General features: G+C 31.0%; 1 protein-coding gene across 1 annotated transcript in view; it reads right to left on the bottom strand.

Moving 5' to 3' along the window:
• LOC129228098 (UDP-glucose:glycoprotein glucosyltransferase 1-like) overlaps nucleotides 1-13,727 on the bottom strand; it is a 103,535-nt gene that overhangs the window by 40,962 nt on the left and 48,846 nt on the right. The window contains 6 exon segments of the mRNA XM_054862738.1: nucleotides 2,697-2,886; nucleotides 4,828-5,013; nucleotides 6,327-6,416; nucleotides 9,248-9,384; nucleotides 11,201-11,332; nucleotides 11,788-11,994. Coding sequence (XP_054718713.1) covers nucleotides 2,697-2,886; nucleotides 4,828-5,013; nucleotides 6,327-6,416; nucleotides 9,248-9,384; nucleotides 11,201-11,332; nucleotides 11,788-11,994 — 942 coding nt within the window.

The raw sequence follows: 13,727 nt of genomic DNA, 5'->3' as shown, positions 1-13,727 counted from the left end.
GACCACCTTAGTGTACATACATATTCCAAATACAGTAGGCGCCGGTTAATGTGATCACTTTGGGACAAATACAAATTGATAACAATAACCGACTGATAACAATAACCAAAAAGAATCCAAGAGACACAAAATAATTATTTTTTTTAAAATTAAGATGCATTTATTTTTGCAACCTCAAATTAAAATCACAGTGCCTCAACTGAACGCACTTTCAAATTATAAATTAGTAAATTAACAGAATGGAAATATCTGAATTCTAAAAAGTTAAAGCTAAATTATGCATTTTTTAATCACATAGTAATAGGTGAAAGTAAAATATGACCAGTTTTCCCTGACATTCGTAAACCAGTTTCAAAGCACATTCAGCTTTTCTATCTTTTCCAGCATGGTTTTGCTTGTTTAGATTTTAATTTAACTTCGCTTTTTTTTCAATCTCAACACAATTCCTTAATAGTTTACAAAGCAATGGCAACAATGGAGGTCCTACATCAATGCCATCTCCAGCGACTGAATTTTTTTAGGTGCAAAAGAAAGTTTTCTTCGGTTGAGTCTGTGGTCATTGGGGGCGAACTTTCTGTAGCTTCATTCCTAGAAAAATTTTGAACTGCTATTGAAATTGACAAAATGCTACACAGAAAGTTAGTGTCGTCAGGGTTTGCCTATGTATTTTTGTTAATTGAGGAATAATAACGGGGAAAAAATTGAAAGTTTATAAAAAAGTGATAACAATAAACGAAGTCGCTGATTACAATATCCGACTTTTTCAACGTGTGTTAACATACAAGTGTTCCGGGACTTCGTGATTCTGATAACATTAAGCGAATGATAACATTAACTATGATCACATTAGGCGGCACCTACTGTAAATGAAATTTCACTGCCTTTGTGGTCTTCATTTCGCGATCAATGGGACCTTGAAAAAAAAAATAACCCTGGTATATCAATAAAAATGGTAATACAGCCTTTTTATGATGTTAAAGTTTTGAAAACAGCCTTTCATGACATAACTTTTGAAAATGAAATTTTGCTTAAGGGTTGTTGATTTACTGGTCAGATTACACCATAATTCGATAAAGGAAGTTATACATCATCACGCAACTGCTTCAAAACAAGAACCGAAGTCTTCTGCCTGAATTCTCAGAGTGGCGACAGGAGCTGTGAAAAAAGTTCCCTGACTTTTCCCTGATTTTCCTGATTAAGTTCACCAAATTTCCTTGATTAACGTTACCAATGATAATGGTTTTCTTTCTTTGCTCTACTTGAAATCCATTATATGTTTGTATAATACAGTATTTTAAACGTTTTAAGTTGTATAAAGTTGTTGAACTAAAGATATATTTTTTAAAAATGCTACTTTTTTAATAAAATGGTTAAAAACATATCAAGTCAATTTTGGGGGGGGGGGGGGGACCCTACAAAACTGTATATTAAATTTTTCTACATGGAAATATTATAGAAAAATTTTTAAAAAAGCACTTACTTCCAGATACCACTTAGCATAAGAATTTTAAGAAACTATTAAAATTACTCTTAAAAACACATGTGTATTTGTGATGAAACTAAAAAGTAATTGAAGTTATTTTGAACTAAGTTTTCAAACAGTATAATCATTGTTGCAAGAATAACAAGTAATAGTGAAGGAATAGAAGTAATGTAGTTATTCTTATATAATTAATTGACATATTTATGCAGAACAGATGAAGCCATTTGACATCCATTCATAGGGAGCTTTTCTCTCATCAAACACATAGGTTTCAATGAATGAATACAGCATTTTTTAACAATAAAAAAAATAAAGTACACTTACTTAAGTTACTTAAGTACACAAGTTAACTCTATTTCAAATGATTTCAGTATGTAACGAAAAAATCTTAGGTTGCTTTTGTAACAAACAACTTTGAAATGCAAGAAAAGAAAAAAAAAGGAATTAGTTAAATTCAAAATATATAAAAGAAGAATACAACTTGGTTATAAAATTAAAGAATCACTTAAGTCTGAAGAAAAGAAAACCTTTATAAACTGCTCTAAGTTTTTTTATTGAAGGTTCAATGTTAGCAATTAAATTAAAAACGCAAAGAAGTAATAACTTTTAAGCTTTTATAGTATTAATTCAAAAACCAAAGATTTCTTCTTGAAATCGTGATTACAGTACGCTAATTACTTCGAGACAATGGAATAAAGGCAAAGGAGTTAAGGCATTATTGAAGGCTTCCTCTTTGCCTGTATGGTTGTTTATTTTACGTAGCATTGAAAGTGTAAAAGGAAATTTTAAGCTAGGTAAAATAAACAAACTAGTAGACACAGAAGCAATCTTAGGAAGTCATCCTGTGGTTAATAAGTAAGATTCAATACTTTGACGTTGAGGAAAAAAGATGCACAAATATGCGACAGTGTATAATCGCACCTCAATAATTTTACTTTTTTTTTTGAACAGATAATTGGCGGAAAATGCGTAGGGAATTAGTGTAATTAATTTTGTAAAGCAAAAAAGAATTTTTTTTCTTCATAAAATCAATTTTCCCTGATTTTTTGTTATTTTTTCCAAATTCCCTGATATTTCCCTCACTTTTCCCTGATTTCCCTGATCTGTCGCCACCCTGATTATGATCAAGGATTTTCTCCTTGAACATAATTTAGCAATAATCCCACCATCCCAACACCAAATGTCGCTCGAAAGAAATCAAAATATTTAATACCTGTTCAAGATGAATGTTGTCTAAGTCATAAGGAGATTTGACGACTTCAACAAGCCAATTTTCTGGAGTGATCATGCCAAGAGTAAACAAGGGTGAAGAAGGTAAACCAGAAAACTTTGCCAGTGGTGCAACGCCAAACTCCCCATTTGTTCCGAAAACAGGTTCTTCATTCAGGACAAAGCGGTAAAAACTATGAGCAAAGTAATCAAACAAAATGGAATAGCAGCTCATGTCAATACTCCAACATTTTAACTTAGAGTTAAATTACTTTGCTAAGAAAATCACAATTAAAAACCAAGATGCATAACAAATTTTATGTCACCTATTTATTGTCACACTGCTCATGAAATCAAATAAGTATGCAGAAAATCATCAGCATAAAAAATTCACAAAATCAAACAAACTATTTAATTTTTCAAACATGTTACTCAGTTGCCTATCCGTTGTGATAACTTTATGGTTTATACTGAGTTGATGCTTGGACCTCAAAACCAAATAATTAAGTAAAGTATGGTAACAAATTGCATGACACTCATGCTCTGCATTTCAGACTAAGTCGAAGTTTACCTCTTGTAATCAGTTAAGTAATGTTAGTATTATATTGTACAACTGATCCTTCATCTCACATGCTAATAGTAGGGGGGAAAACACATGATTTGTGAGAAACATAAACTTGCATATTAGAACAAGGGGCAGATGTACCAAACTCCTGAGGCATAAAAGCTTTATAAGAGATAATGAGAACTAGAACTAAAATTGATTAATTCCCAACAGCTTTGGATACTACATCCGAAAGATAGGATGCATAGGCGAATATATTTCCATCAACTAATTCCCTGTAATTCACTTTAAGTTTGATTATTTATGTCATTAGAATAATCTTTTGATAAGTAGTTAAAAGTGCTTTATGAGCGTTCCATTTCATATGACCATTCTCTTTCCATAAATAAATATATAAGAAATGTCAAAAGCTTCTCAAATTCTTCCACTTCTCATTGAAACAATTAGAGACTTTTGGAAGAGCTGTGATGTTATGTGTTGAATATCTGGAAAAATTTCAGATCATTGATTGGTTTGTTTTGAGGAGCCTAATATTTTTGAAGGTTGTACGTGAACAATGTAATATTTTAAATTCTGAAAACTAACTTAGTTGAATTTTTTTTCTGCTTTTAATCACTAGTCAAAAACCTCCACAGAAGAAGACTCCTTTGCAGTCTTTTGCATATGATTCTAGGTTTAACTGATGCCAAGGTAGTTTATAAAATAAAAAAAGCCTTTCAAATGCAAGTGCAAGGCTTACGCTTATTTTCTAACGAAAAAAAATCAACTCTTTATTAAACAAGAATATAAAATACATCATTATGAAATTTTTAAGAATTTAAGTCTAAAATTCAAATGCTTTCTGCCACTTTTAAGATTGATTCACATTTTTTGATTTTTCATCATTTTATAACTAAATGGACAATGTTATCCATGGAGGTAAACATAGAAAAATAATTGGTATGGCAGTATTTAAATAATGTGTGTGTGTGTGTGTCCTTCAAAAAAAAAAAAAAACAAAAAGGGGAAAGGGGTATGTGAGGTTAAATGAATGTTAAAAAAGTTTTTTTAATGTTCAAAAGGAATAATTAATTTCTAATAGATAGCATAAACACATAAAGCTGTTACTACCTTTCAAAATCAAAACAGGAAAAATAAGTTAATGTTCACAAAAATTTCAAAGCATTCAATCATTTGCTATCTCCTAAGGTTTCTACCATATGGCTACCCTTAGAACTTAAATAAATTTCTCATACTATTGTAAGATTTGATATTAAAAAAAAAAAAAAAAAACAAGTTATGAATTCTTATTTATTTTAAGCTTTGAATGAAATGAATCTTTTAATCATATCATTTTAATAATTTAATAATTAATGTATTTCTATAAAAAAAATAGGTTAAATGCATTTAGTACATAATTTATACAATTCAGTGATTTAAACAAACATCATAATAGTACTGTACTTTAAAATGAATTTTTCATAGGTTATCTTGAAGGTTAATCTCAAACCTTATATAACCACTACAAAGCCCTCATGTCATTTACTTACAAAATTAATTAGCGACCACAAAATTTTTTATAAAAACATACCTTCGTAAAGGCATAGCAGAGTGCTTATCAACACAATTAAGAAATATTTTGAAATGAGCATTGATGACCCTCTGGAGTACCATAAGCATCGAGGACAGCTTTGCAGCTCCTTTAGACACAGGATCCACTATGACAACAACTTCATGAGCTGGCTCTTCAAGCTGGGCAGCAGGAATTTTAATAGCACTGGAATCATAACAAGCCCACAAATAAATAAATAGAAAATAGTTTCATTTTATTAATAATTTTAGCTTAAATTGATTTGCTAAGTTACGTAAAACAGGATAATTGAAATATAGAGCAAAAGAAATGTTTAGTTGAATGGTTGTATGGAAACAGTGTTGGACGTTACAAAATACAAATTTTACAGGAGAGCTTTTTTTTTCAGAGCGCAATTTAATCTCCAAAAGCTTTCACATCCAAAGTTGCTCCACTGTATCAAACCTTTTCCTCCAAAGGATAAAAATAAACCCAAATTCGTTTTTTAACAAACCAACCAACATTACAGTAAACTCCCGATTATCCGCGGAATTGTGTGGCACAGGCGCCGCGGATAATAAAAATCACGGATAAACTGCAAAAAAGCTGAAATGAGGGATAAGGAAGGCAAACATTTTCCTTCCTCAAAAATTTAGCTGTATTGATGCATAATACTTCCTTCAAACAGTGGAAATATATACAGTACAGTAAAAATGTTTTGTATTTTTACAAAACAGAATTTAATATGAATAGAGAACAAATGTATGTACGATGAAGAATGTGCAATCTTTAATAAAAATAAAGCAGAAAGTCTCTCTGTGTGGATGTCTGTAGGATGTCTGTGATGCGCATAGCGCCTAGATCATTCGGCCGATTTTCATGAAATTTGGCACCAAGTTAGTTTGTAGCATGAGGGTGTGCACCTCGAAGCGATTTTTCGAAAATTCGATTTTATTCGTTTTCTATTTCAATTTTAAGAACATTTTCTGGAGCAAAATTATCATAAGATGGACAAGTAAATTACGAAATTATCATAATGTGGAATGGGAGAGCAAATAAACAGAGCCAATTGCAAGAAATTCGTCATCCATTATTTGTAAATATACAGGGAACCAAATGATTTAATTTTCAACTACGGGGCAAAGCCGCGCGGGTACCACTAGTAAAAAAATAAAACAAAAACAACTGAGTTTATTTACAATTTTTCGTCAAAAAAAACACCCATTGGTATTTGTTTTTCACTGCGAAAAGACATGTTCCTGACTGTAAAATGACTCGCGGATAATCCGTCCCACAGATAATCGGGAGTTTACTGTATTTCAACAGAAAGACAATTTTCGAAAAATAAAAAATAACACCCAACCTTGTTCCAGTTGACGATTCAATGGTGCTTCAACTATTAGAAAATAAACATACACCATACATATCAAGCAAATGAAAGCATAATAATTCATCTAAAAAGCAACAATATATTCATTAACCAAATAAAAAATAATAAAAATAGCATATAAAAAATTTACCTAAATTTGTCACTAAAGAACTTTATTTCATGCCTCACTTTTGGCTGTGAATGAGCAAGAAGAACTGAAGAAATTTTCATCAACATATCACTGAAATTCAAATTAATTGGCACATTAATAATAAAAATAAACAAAATCTTGTTCAACTCTTAACAAAATACAGAAATGGAGTTTAACTAAGCAAACAACTATACTAGTTTGCAGTGTTTCTTGACAATGACGTACAACATGTGGAAGAAAAACCTAGGAGAACGAAGTCAACAGATAAAACGTCATACTACAAGCTACCTACTTGGAGAATCAGAGGAGGTCACCAATTGCTTGTGCATTTTAATTGGCTGGTGCAAGACTCTAAATGAGTGTACTACTCCATGTTATGACACTCGTAAAATTTAAAATGTCTAACAATTTACCAAACTATTACAAAAATAGCTAGATATGCACAAGTTTAAAGAACAAATCACATTTCTAAAGTGAAGTTCCGAATTCCTCCCAAAATTCAGATGCTGCAATGGGAACAACTTCCTTTCCTTGAGCTCAGCTTATTTCTTCATTGTCAAAAAAACATTGCAGTCTAGTATAGCGCCAATAAGTTGAATAAACAATTTAGACATATTATCTGCAACTGCCTCAAAAGGGACAAAACCAATAATAAAAAATATTAAAAAAAAAAAAAAAACAATATTGATAGGCATCAAATTTGTAAATAATGCCTGTTGACAAATTTGATCCCATTAACATTGTTTTATTTTATTTTGCTTTTTGCATTTAGATATTTATTTTATTCCTATTAAAAAGCATATTTTCCCTTTTGGATAACCAAATAAAAGTCGTTACAATTTCCATCAAAATTCATTTTGGTAATTAGCATACCCTTCAAACTGTTCACTTTAAGTTTATGTCAGTAGCAGAGCCAGATTAAAGTATTGCCCCAGGCCATCAAATAGGATGGTTAAATTTTTGAAAAATGGAATCATTTCATATCACACAATATCTAGTTGAAAATACTTAATTTAGAAAAAGAAATTCCACCTTTTAAGTGCAATCCTTTTAACAAATCCCGAAGTCACTTAAGGCCTTACAATATACAGTTAACTCTCGATAACTCGAAGTCCCAAGGAACAGGCTAAAACGTTCGAGTTATGGGAAGTTTCCACAACAGTTTCAAGAATTAGGGAACCACTGTAATGGATACTTTTGACATTTATATATGAATGAGGGGGGGGGGGCGGTGACACCAAAAAAGTTCATGCCCAGTGTCCTCAAGAGTCATAGTCGGATCCTGATCAGTAGCACATAGTGATGTGGATCGGGTAAATACCCAGCGGTTAGGTAAATATTTTTTGGGTATTTACCCAAGGCCTGGGTAAATACCCAAAAACTGGGTATTTTACAAAAAAATGCAAAAAGTGAATGAGAAATATTTTTTTTTAATCTAAATATGAAATAATTGGTAAAACTGATACATACATATGTATTACACAGTTTATAATATTTTTTATTGAAAGACTTAATGAAATTATGAAAGAAACATATCGTGAACCAAAGAATCTTTCTTTTCAATGCCATAATTGGAGAAGATGTTTGCTTTTTTTTTTTGTAATCAGTTAAGTTTTTTACTTTTTGAAGAATGGTTTTTTAGATCTGAAATTTGGCTATCAACATTGATTAGGCATATCCAACACATTTAATGTGAATATCATATTAGATTGCTGAGTTGTTTTACACAATAATTCTTTAAATATGTGATAAAAATTTAAATTTTAGGGAACAATTTATTGTTTTGTATATGGTTGGTTATACAGGGAGTTCTGTTTTAATCTGCAAGACCTTTATTTTTGCAACCGTTAGTCCTAGATGCATATTTGGAATTGCAAAATATTTAAAAAACAGATGCGGAGTAAAGATATTGAAAGTTTGAAGCAAAAATAAAAATGAGTAAAAAATTACAAAATTTAACTTTTTATACGGCCCTAGGTCCCCTAACTTATAATTAGAGAAATGATCTGCATTTAAAACTTACTGACACAAAAAAAAACTTGACATTTGTGCAATCAAAACACAGGGAGATATTTCATTTGAAAGTTTTAAGGGACCATGCAGAAGATGAGATCAGAACTTATTACCCTTTCAGAAGACTTACAGGTTCGCAAAGTAAAAAACAAAAGGTATTTACATTTTTCATTTCTATTCAAAAATTCATGCAAATGTTATGCCATGATGCGCAAAACATGCTGCAAAACCTTGAACAATTTGAAAAACCACACTCTGCACACATATAATTTTATATAAACACTCATTAACTGCTATATTTCCCCTCAAAAATGTTACTGATGACGAGTGTAAAGTGGTGTAAGTCACAAAATGCTGCGTTTCATATCTCAGTGAATATTGGTCGTTCTAATGTCAAACTTTTTTTGTTGGAATTGTTTTTCAATGGAGATTATTTCCCTAAATATAAGTCAGAGGACCTGGGGCCCATGTAAAAAGTAAAAATTTGTATTTTTTTACTCATTTTTATTTTCACTTCAAATTTTCACTATCTTAAGTCTGCATCTGATTTTGAACATTTTTGCAATTGGAAGTATGCATTAGGACTAACGGTTGCAAAAATAGAGGTCTTGAAGGTTAAAACAAAACACCCTGTATATATACATAGTGGAATACATACAGAAAAGTATTTTGGTTAAATATAAATTTTTGAAATAATACCCATTTTGGGTATTTACCCCTAAAAATAAATACCCAGGTATTTTACATCACTAGTAGCACACAAACTGTTTATAATGCTAAATAATCAATTTTTTGTGATATTAGCAGCCCAACTGTTTTTCAGAACAATTTGGAGCAAATGCGATAAATTCAGAACTGAACTTAAGCTGTAATAAAGCGGGGACAAGAACTGAAAATTTGTTACTTACCTATCAAGTTTTCCATCTTTTGAATGTGTTTTGAATTCAGAAACTATCTTGTCAGCATATAATCCAGTTGAATATATTTCTAGCAGGTGAAAATCTTCTTGAGTAAATTCCTCTCCATCCTCCAACGGACCAATTACCTAACAGTTAAAGAAAAAACACATAAAATAAATCTTTAAGACAAAAAAAAGCTATTAATTATTTGATCTTTGAAATACAGTGAAATCCCGTTACAACAAACTTCAAGTGACTGCAAATTTTATTTGTTTGTAACAGGGAATTTGTGGTAACAGATATAAATTACAGCTAAAGTAAATTACCTATTAATAACGAAAAGTTTAAAAAAGCTGACATGGGAGAAGTGTTACGTTACCACATTATAAAAATATGCCACACCCATTTTTGAATCTACTACTAAGATTATCGGATGCTTTATTATTAAAAAATCAATGTTGAAGTTCTAAAACAAGTTTTATTATTTTTTGTGAACCACTAATTTCAGCTAAGTGTTGCTGTCAATTTGAAAATATTTTAACAGTTCACAACGTCAAAACCAAAACATTAATTCTTTTCGTCAATTATAGTATTTATGTTGAATTTTTAAGTATTTGTTTCTCAGTCTTTACTGAATACTTGATCAAGACCAATAAAAAAGAAGTTTCTTTGGCACTGTTAATTATTTCCTACTGCAGAGTCTTTTTTCTTTTTTTTTTTTTTAGGGGGGGGGGGGGGGGGTATTAACTTTTAGTTTTAATCACCACTGTTTTTTTTTTTTTTTTTTTTAATTTCAATTATTCAATTTGACTTGAACAATTTTATTTTTTAAATGAATAAATAATAAACAAATAGCAATAATAAACGTGTGACTTCTATTTAAAACACTTAAAAGGACACTTCTTCCCCTAGAGCTTCTAAATGCCTTCAGCAACACTTACAGCCCCAACTTTTCCCTGTTTCTAATCAAAGGGGACTTCAGAAAATTCGTGAAGGAAAAACTTTTGTACAGTTTTAAGCATGACATAATTTCAATCCCAAGAGAATACGTATTTATATTTTACCTTGACATCGTAAAATATGCCGTTCCCTAAAATCTGCTGCCATAGGTGGTAGCACGGTGTCTACACCAGAAGCCAGTTGATCAGCGAAGAAACAATCAATATTTAATATAGTTTTATTTAATTTTACTAAGGGCAAATGTATTAAGTGGCTAGTACACATGCTCCGGTTCAGTCTCGCCAAAAGTGATTACTTATCTCTCTCTGTAACACCTAAAACCATCTGTGTAAAGAGTCGCTTGCTGCTCGCCGCCTTGTTTTACCAACTTGTTTTGTAAAAAATGCACCTGTTTTTGAAAATGACTCTACAAGTCAATTTCAATCATCAGCAAAATAAACAACAAAGCACGAAACCCTTTTGCATTACTTTCTTTTTTTTTTCCCAGCTTCAAATTTTCAAAACTTAATACTTAAAGTACTTTCCAGAATTTCTAAGAATAAGAAATTTTTTTGTGCTGGAAGCATCACTCGATTTTGCAGCCCGGGACAAGAACCCCGGCTTGTCCCCCATAGTTCCGGCTCTGCTCCAACAGAATGGAATACGTTTTCCTATTTTTGGTTTTTCTTCGAAATATTTTATTACAACAAATAACTTTAAAAAATGGCATAGCATTTTGATGGGGAAAAAGACTTTTAAATATGTAACATGAGGTTGTTTAATTTAACTGATTCAAATAAAATTTATAAAGCTCTAACAAAAAACGGATCAACAATCCCCAGCCTCCCCTACAGTATTTCCACAGCTAACGGATCAATTATACAAAATGCTGATGCTTTCCTCCGTATGAGATTTAAAAAAATCATTAATATAAAAACATTTCTTTTTGTAATACAACTTATGAATGCTTTTTTTCCCCTTTAAAGCAATAAAAAGGCATGAGAAATAAAAATAAAAAATTACCCTTCCATTTATGACAATAGCTCTGTCACCAGATGATAGTTTCAAAGTATTTTTGCAAAATTTCTCATGAAAAGACATATTTTCTTCATCAAAAGCCTCTAAATGTTTAAGAAATATTTCATTCTCCATTGTCTGCAAAAGACAATCAAAAACATAAAATCACAGATAAATAACTATTCAAAAATAAGAACTTAGGTTATTCTAAAACATATAATTAGAAGAAAAATACTTAAATTGAAAATGTGTTTTTAAGCTGAGAGCAACAAACAGGTTTGCAAAAAAATAAGTAAAAAAAAAACACATAAAAATTATTTTTCTTGAGTTTCAAATATTGGTTCCTTATTTATTTTTATTCATTTATTTTATTTTTATTTATTTATTTTATTTTATTTATTTATTTTTTTTTTTTTTTTTGATATCAAGACTAAAATAAATTTCAAATGAAATTTTTAAAAAAATAAGTTTCAAAAAAACATATTGGTCTGTGCTACAGATTGAAAAAAATGGCAGAATTTCCTACAAATATTATTCAGAGACAGTTTACTATAGTCAAAAAAAAAAAAAAAAAATGAAAATTTTTCACTTACCGATATTGAAAAATCAGTAACAGATTTTTCACCATTCATCACTTGCTTTGCATTAGCAGGCTTCAACAACTTTGTAACAAATAGTTTAGCAGTATGGCGATCTAACACTTCTAAGGCAACTTCAATGGACTTGCTGATTATGTTCCTGGATGCTATTGAGGCACTTGGATTGTGTATAACTCCAATTCGAGTATGTAAACTAGTTTTCTGATCAAAGAAAGAAAAGAAACTCATAAATGAACCATGGTACATTGAAGTAAGAATTTAAAAAATAACACATAGCTGAAGTTTAGTAAAATTATCTTATCATAAAGATATTTTTGGTATAATATGATTTGGAAGGGGGTTATCCATTTAAATAAAAAGGAACAATTTAAAATTTTCCATATAAAAATATAGGTCAGGGTAGTGTTTTCGAGGTCAACCTCTACCCTAGAACCCTTTGTTATAAGCATTGAGAAAAGATAAAATGGAAGGAGTGAAGACTTTCATTTGTGAAGCAAAGATCTCAAGTCATGTGATAGATTTCAAAGCAAGCATCAGAAGAAATTAGGTTTCTTTTGCTAGGTTCACGCAACACGTGTCAACCATTCGTAATTGTTGAGTCACATAACTTGCAGCTTTTGCCTCAGCTTTTTCTAAGCCAATGATTGGACTTGCTCCCTCCATTACTAATTCTTACTCTATGGTTATAAAAACCATATTGCTAATACTAGTAGGGGAGGGTGGCCTAAAGCGGGTAGGTTTTCGAAGAACGCTCAAAAATTGTAGTTTTTGGATTTTATCGCAACAATTTCGTTTTATTTCCTAGCAGGGTTTTTGAACTTCAAAATGAAAAGTTATTTTTGTATTATTTCAAACCCAATATTTATTTATTATCAAACATTGCAAACACTCGAAAAACCCGCTTTGGCCTACAAGGGGGCTCAAAGCGGCAAGCTTAACTAATTGCGATTCGCAACCTTTGCCAATCAAATATGAAGTCATAAATGATTAAAATAATTGACTAGCTACCTGCCATTATAAAAAGTTCTACTTATCCAATTTAAAGTCAGCACATTTTTTTATAAAACACGAAGAAATAACAGATTAAATTAATAGACTAATCAATTGTCATCCTAAAAAATAACTTTTTAAAGTTATACTTATCCTATTGAAATAGAAAATTTAAGTCAGCATATGTGTAAAGAGATTATAAATAAATAAATGATTAAATCCTATACTTGCTTTGCACGACCCACTTTGCCCGAAGGCAAGTTTTTTTTTCAATAATTATAACCTTAAATTAAAAAAAGAAACAAACGAAATAACTATTGTAGTTTGTAGGTGGATGGTGTCAGAATAATGTAATATTATTGACAATCAAAAAATAAGCTAGCCTTCGAATAATCAATTTACAAAAGTTTTTTTTTTTAGAAATGTCTCATTTTTTTATTTTAAGCCTGGTAGCACAATGCAGCTTCATTGCTGCTTTGCTGAGACTGATTAAAACTTGGGGGTGTTCGGGTAAACACCACATTCATATGCATCGCCGCTTACACACCATGGGGGGGGGGGGCACGAAGGCCTACCCGCTTTGGGCCACCCTCCCCTAGACTAATACACATATCCATAAAGATTGTAATGAACTTTCAGGGAAATTTTCTTGTTATACCACAGAATACAACACTACAGATCTGTAACCTCAAATTGATGAGAAGGGCCATGGAGAGCCAGGGTGGGCTATTTGTCATACTTATACTACCCCTATTCTAACCTGGGCCCCTAGGGTTTGACTAGGTTGATGTAGACTTTCGTGAGCGTCTTCCCTATACATAATGAAACACATAAATTTTCTACAAAAAGCTTGAAAGAAAAATTTTGACCCTTTCTCTTCCAGATGCTTTTATCTTAGTATAAGCAAATTTCAAATCCAATTTCGGAGCTTAAATTACACCACA

Source organism: Uloborus diversus, chromosome 8, assembly GCF_026930045.1.
Source record: "Uloborus diversus isolate 005 chromosome 8, Udiv.v.3.1, whole genome shotgun sequence".
Lineage (NCBI taxonomy): Eukaryota > Metazoa > Arthropoda > Arachnida > Araneae > Uloboridae > Uloborus > Uloborus diversus.
Note: the sequence above shows the minus strand (reverse complement) of the source record. Positions and strands in the feature narration are given on the sequence as shown.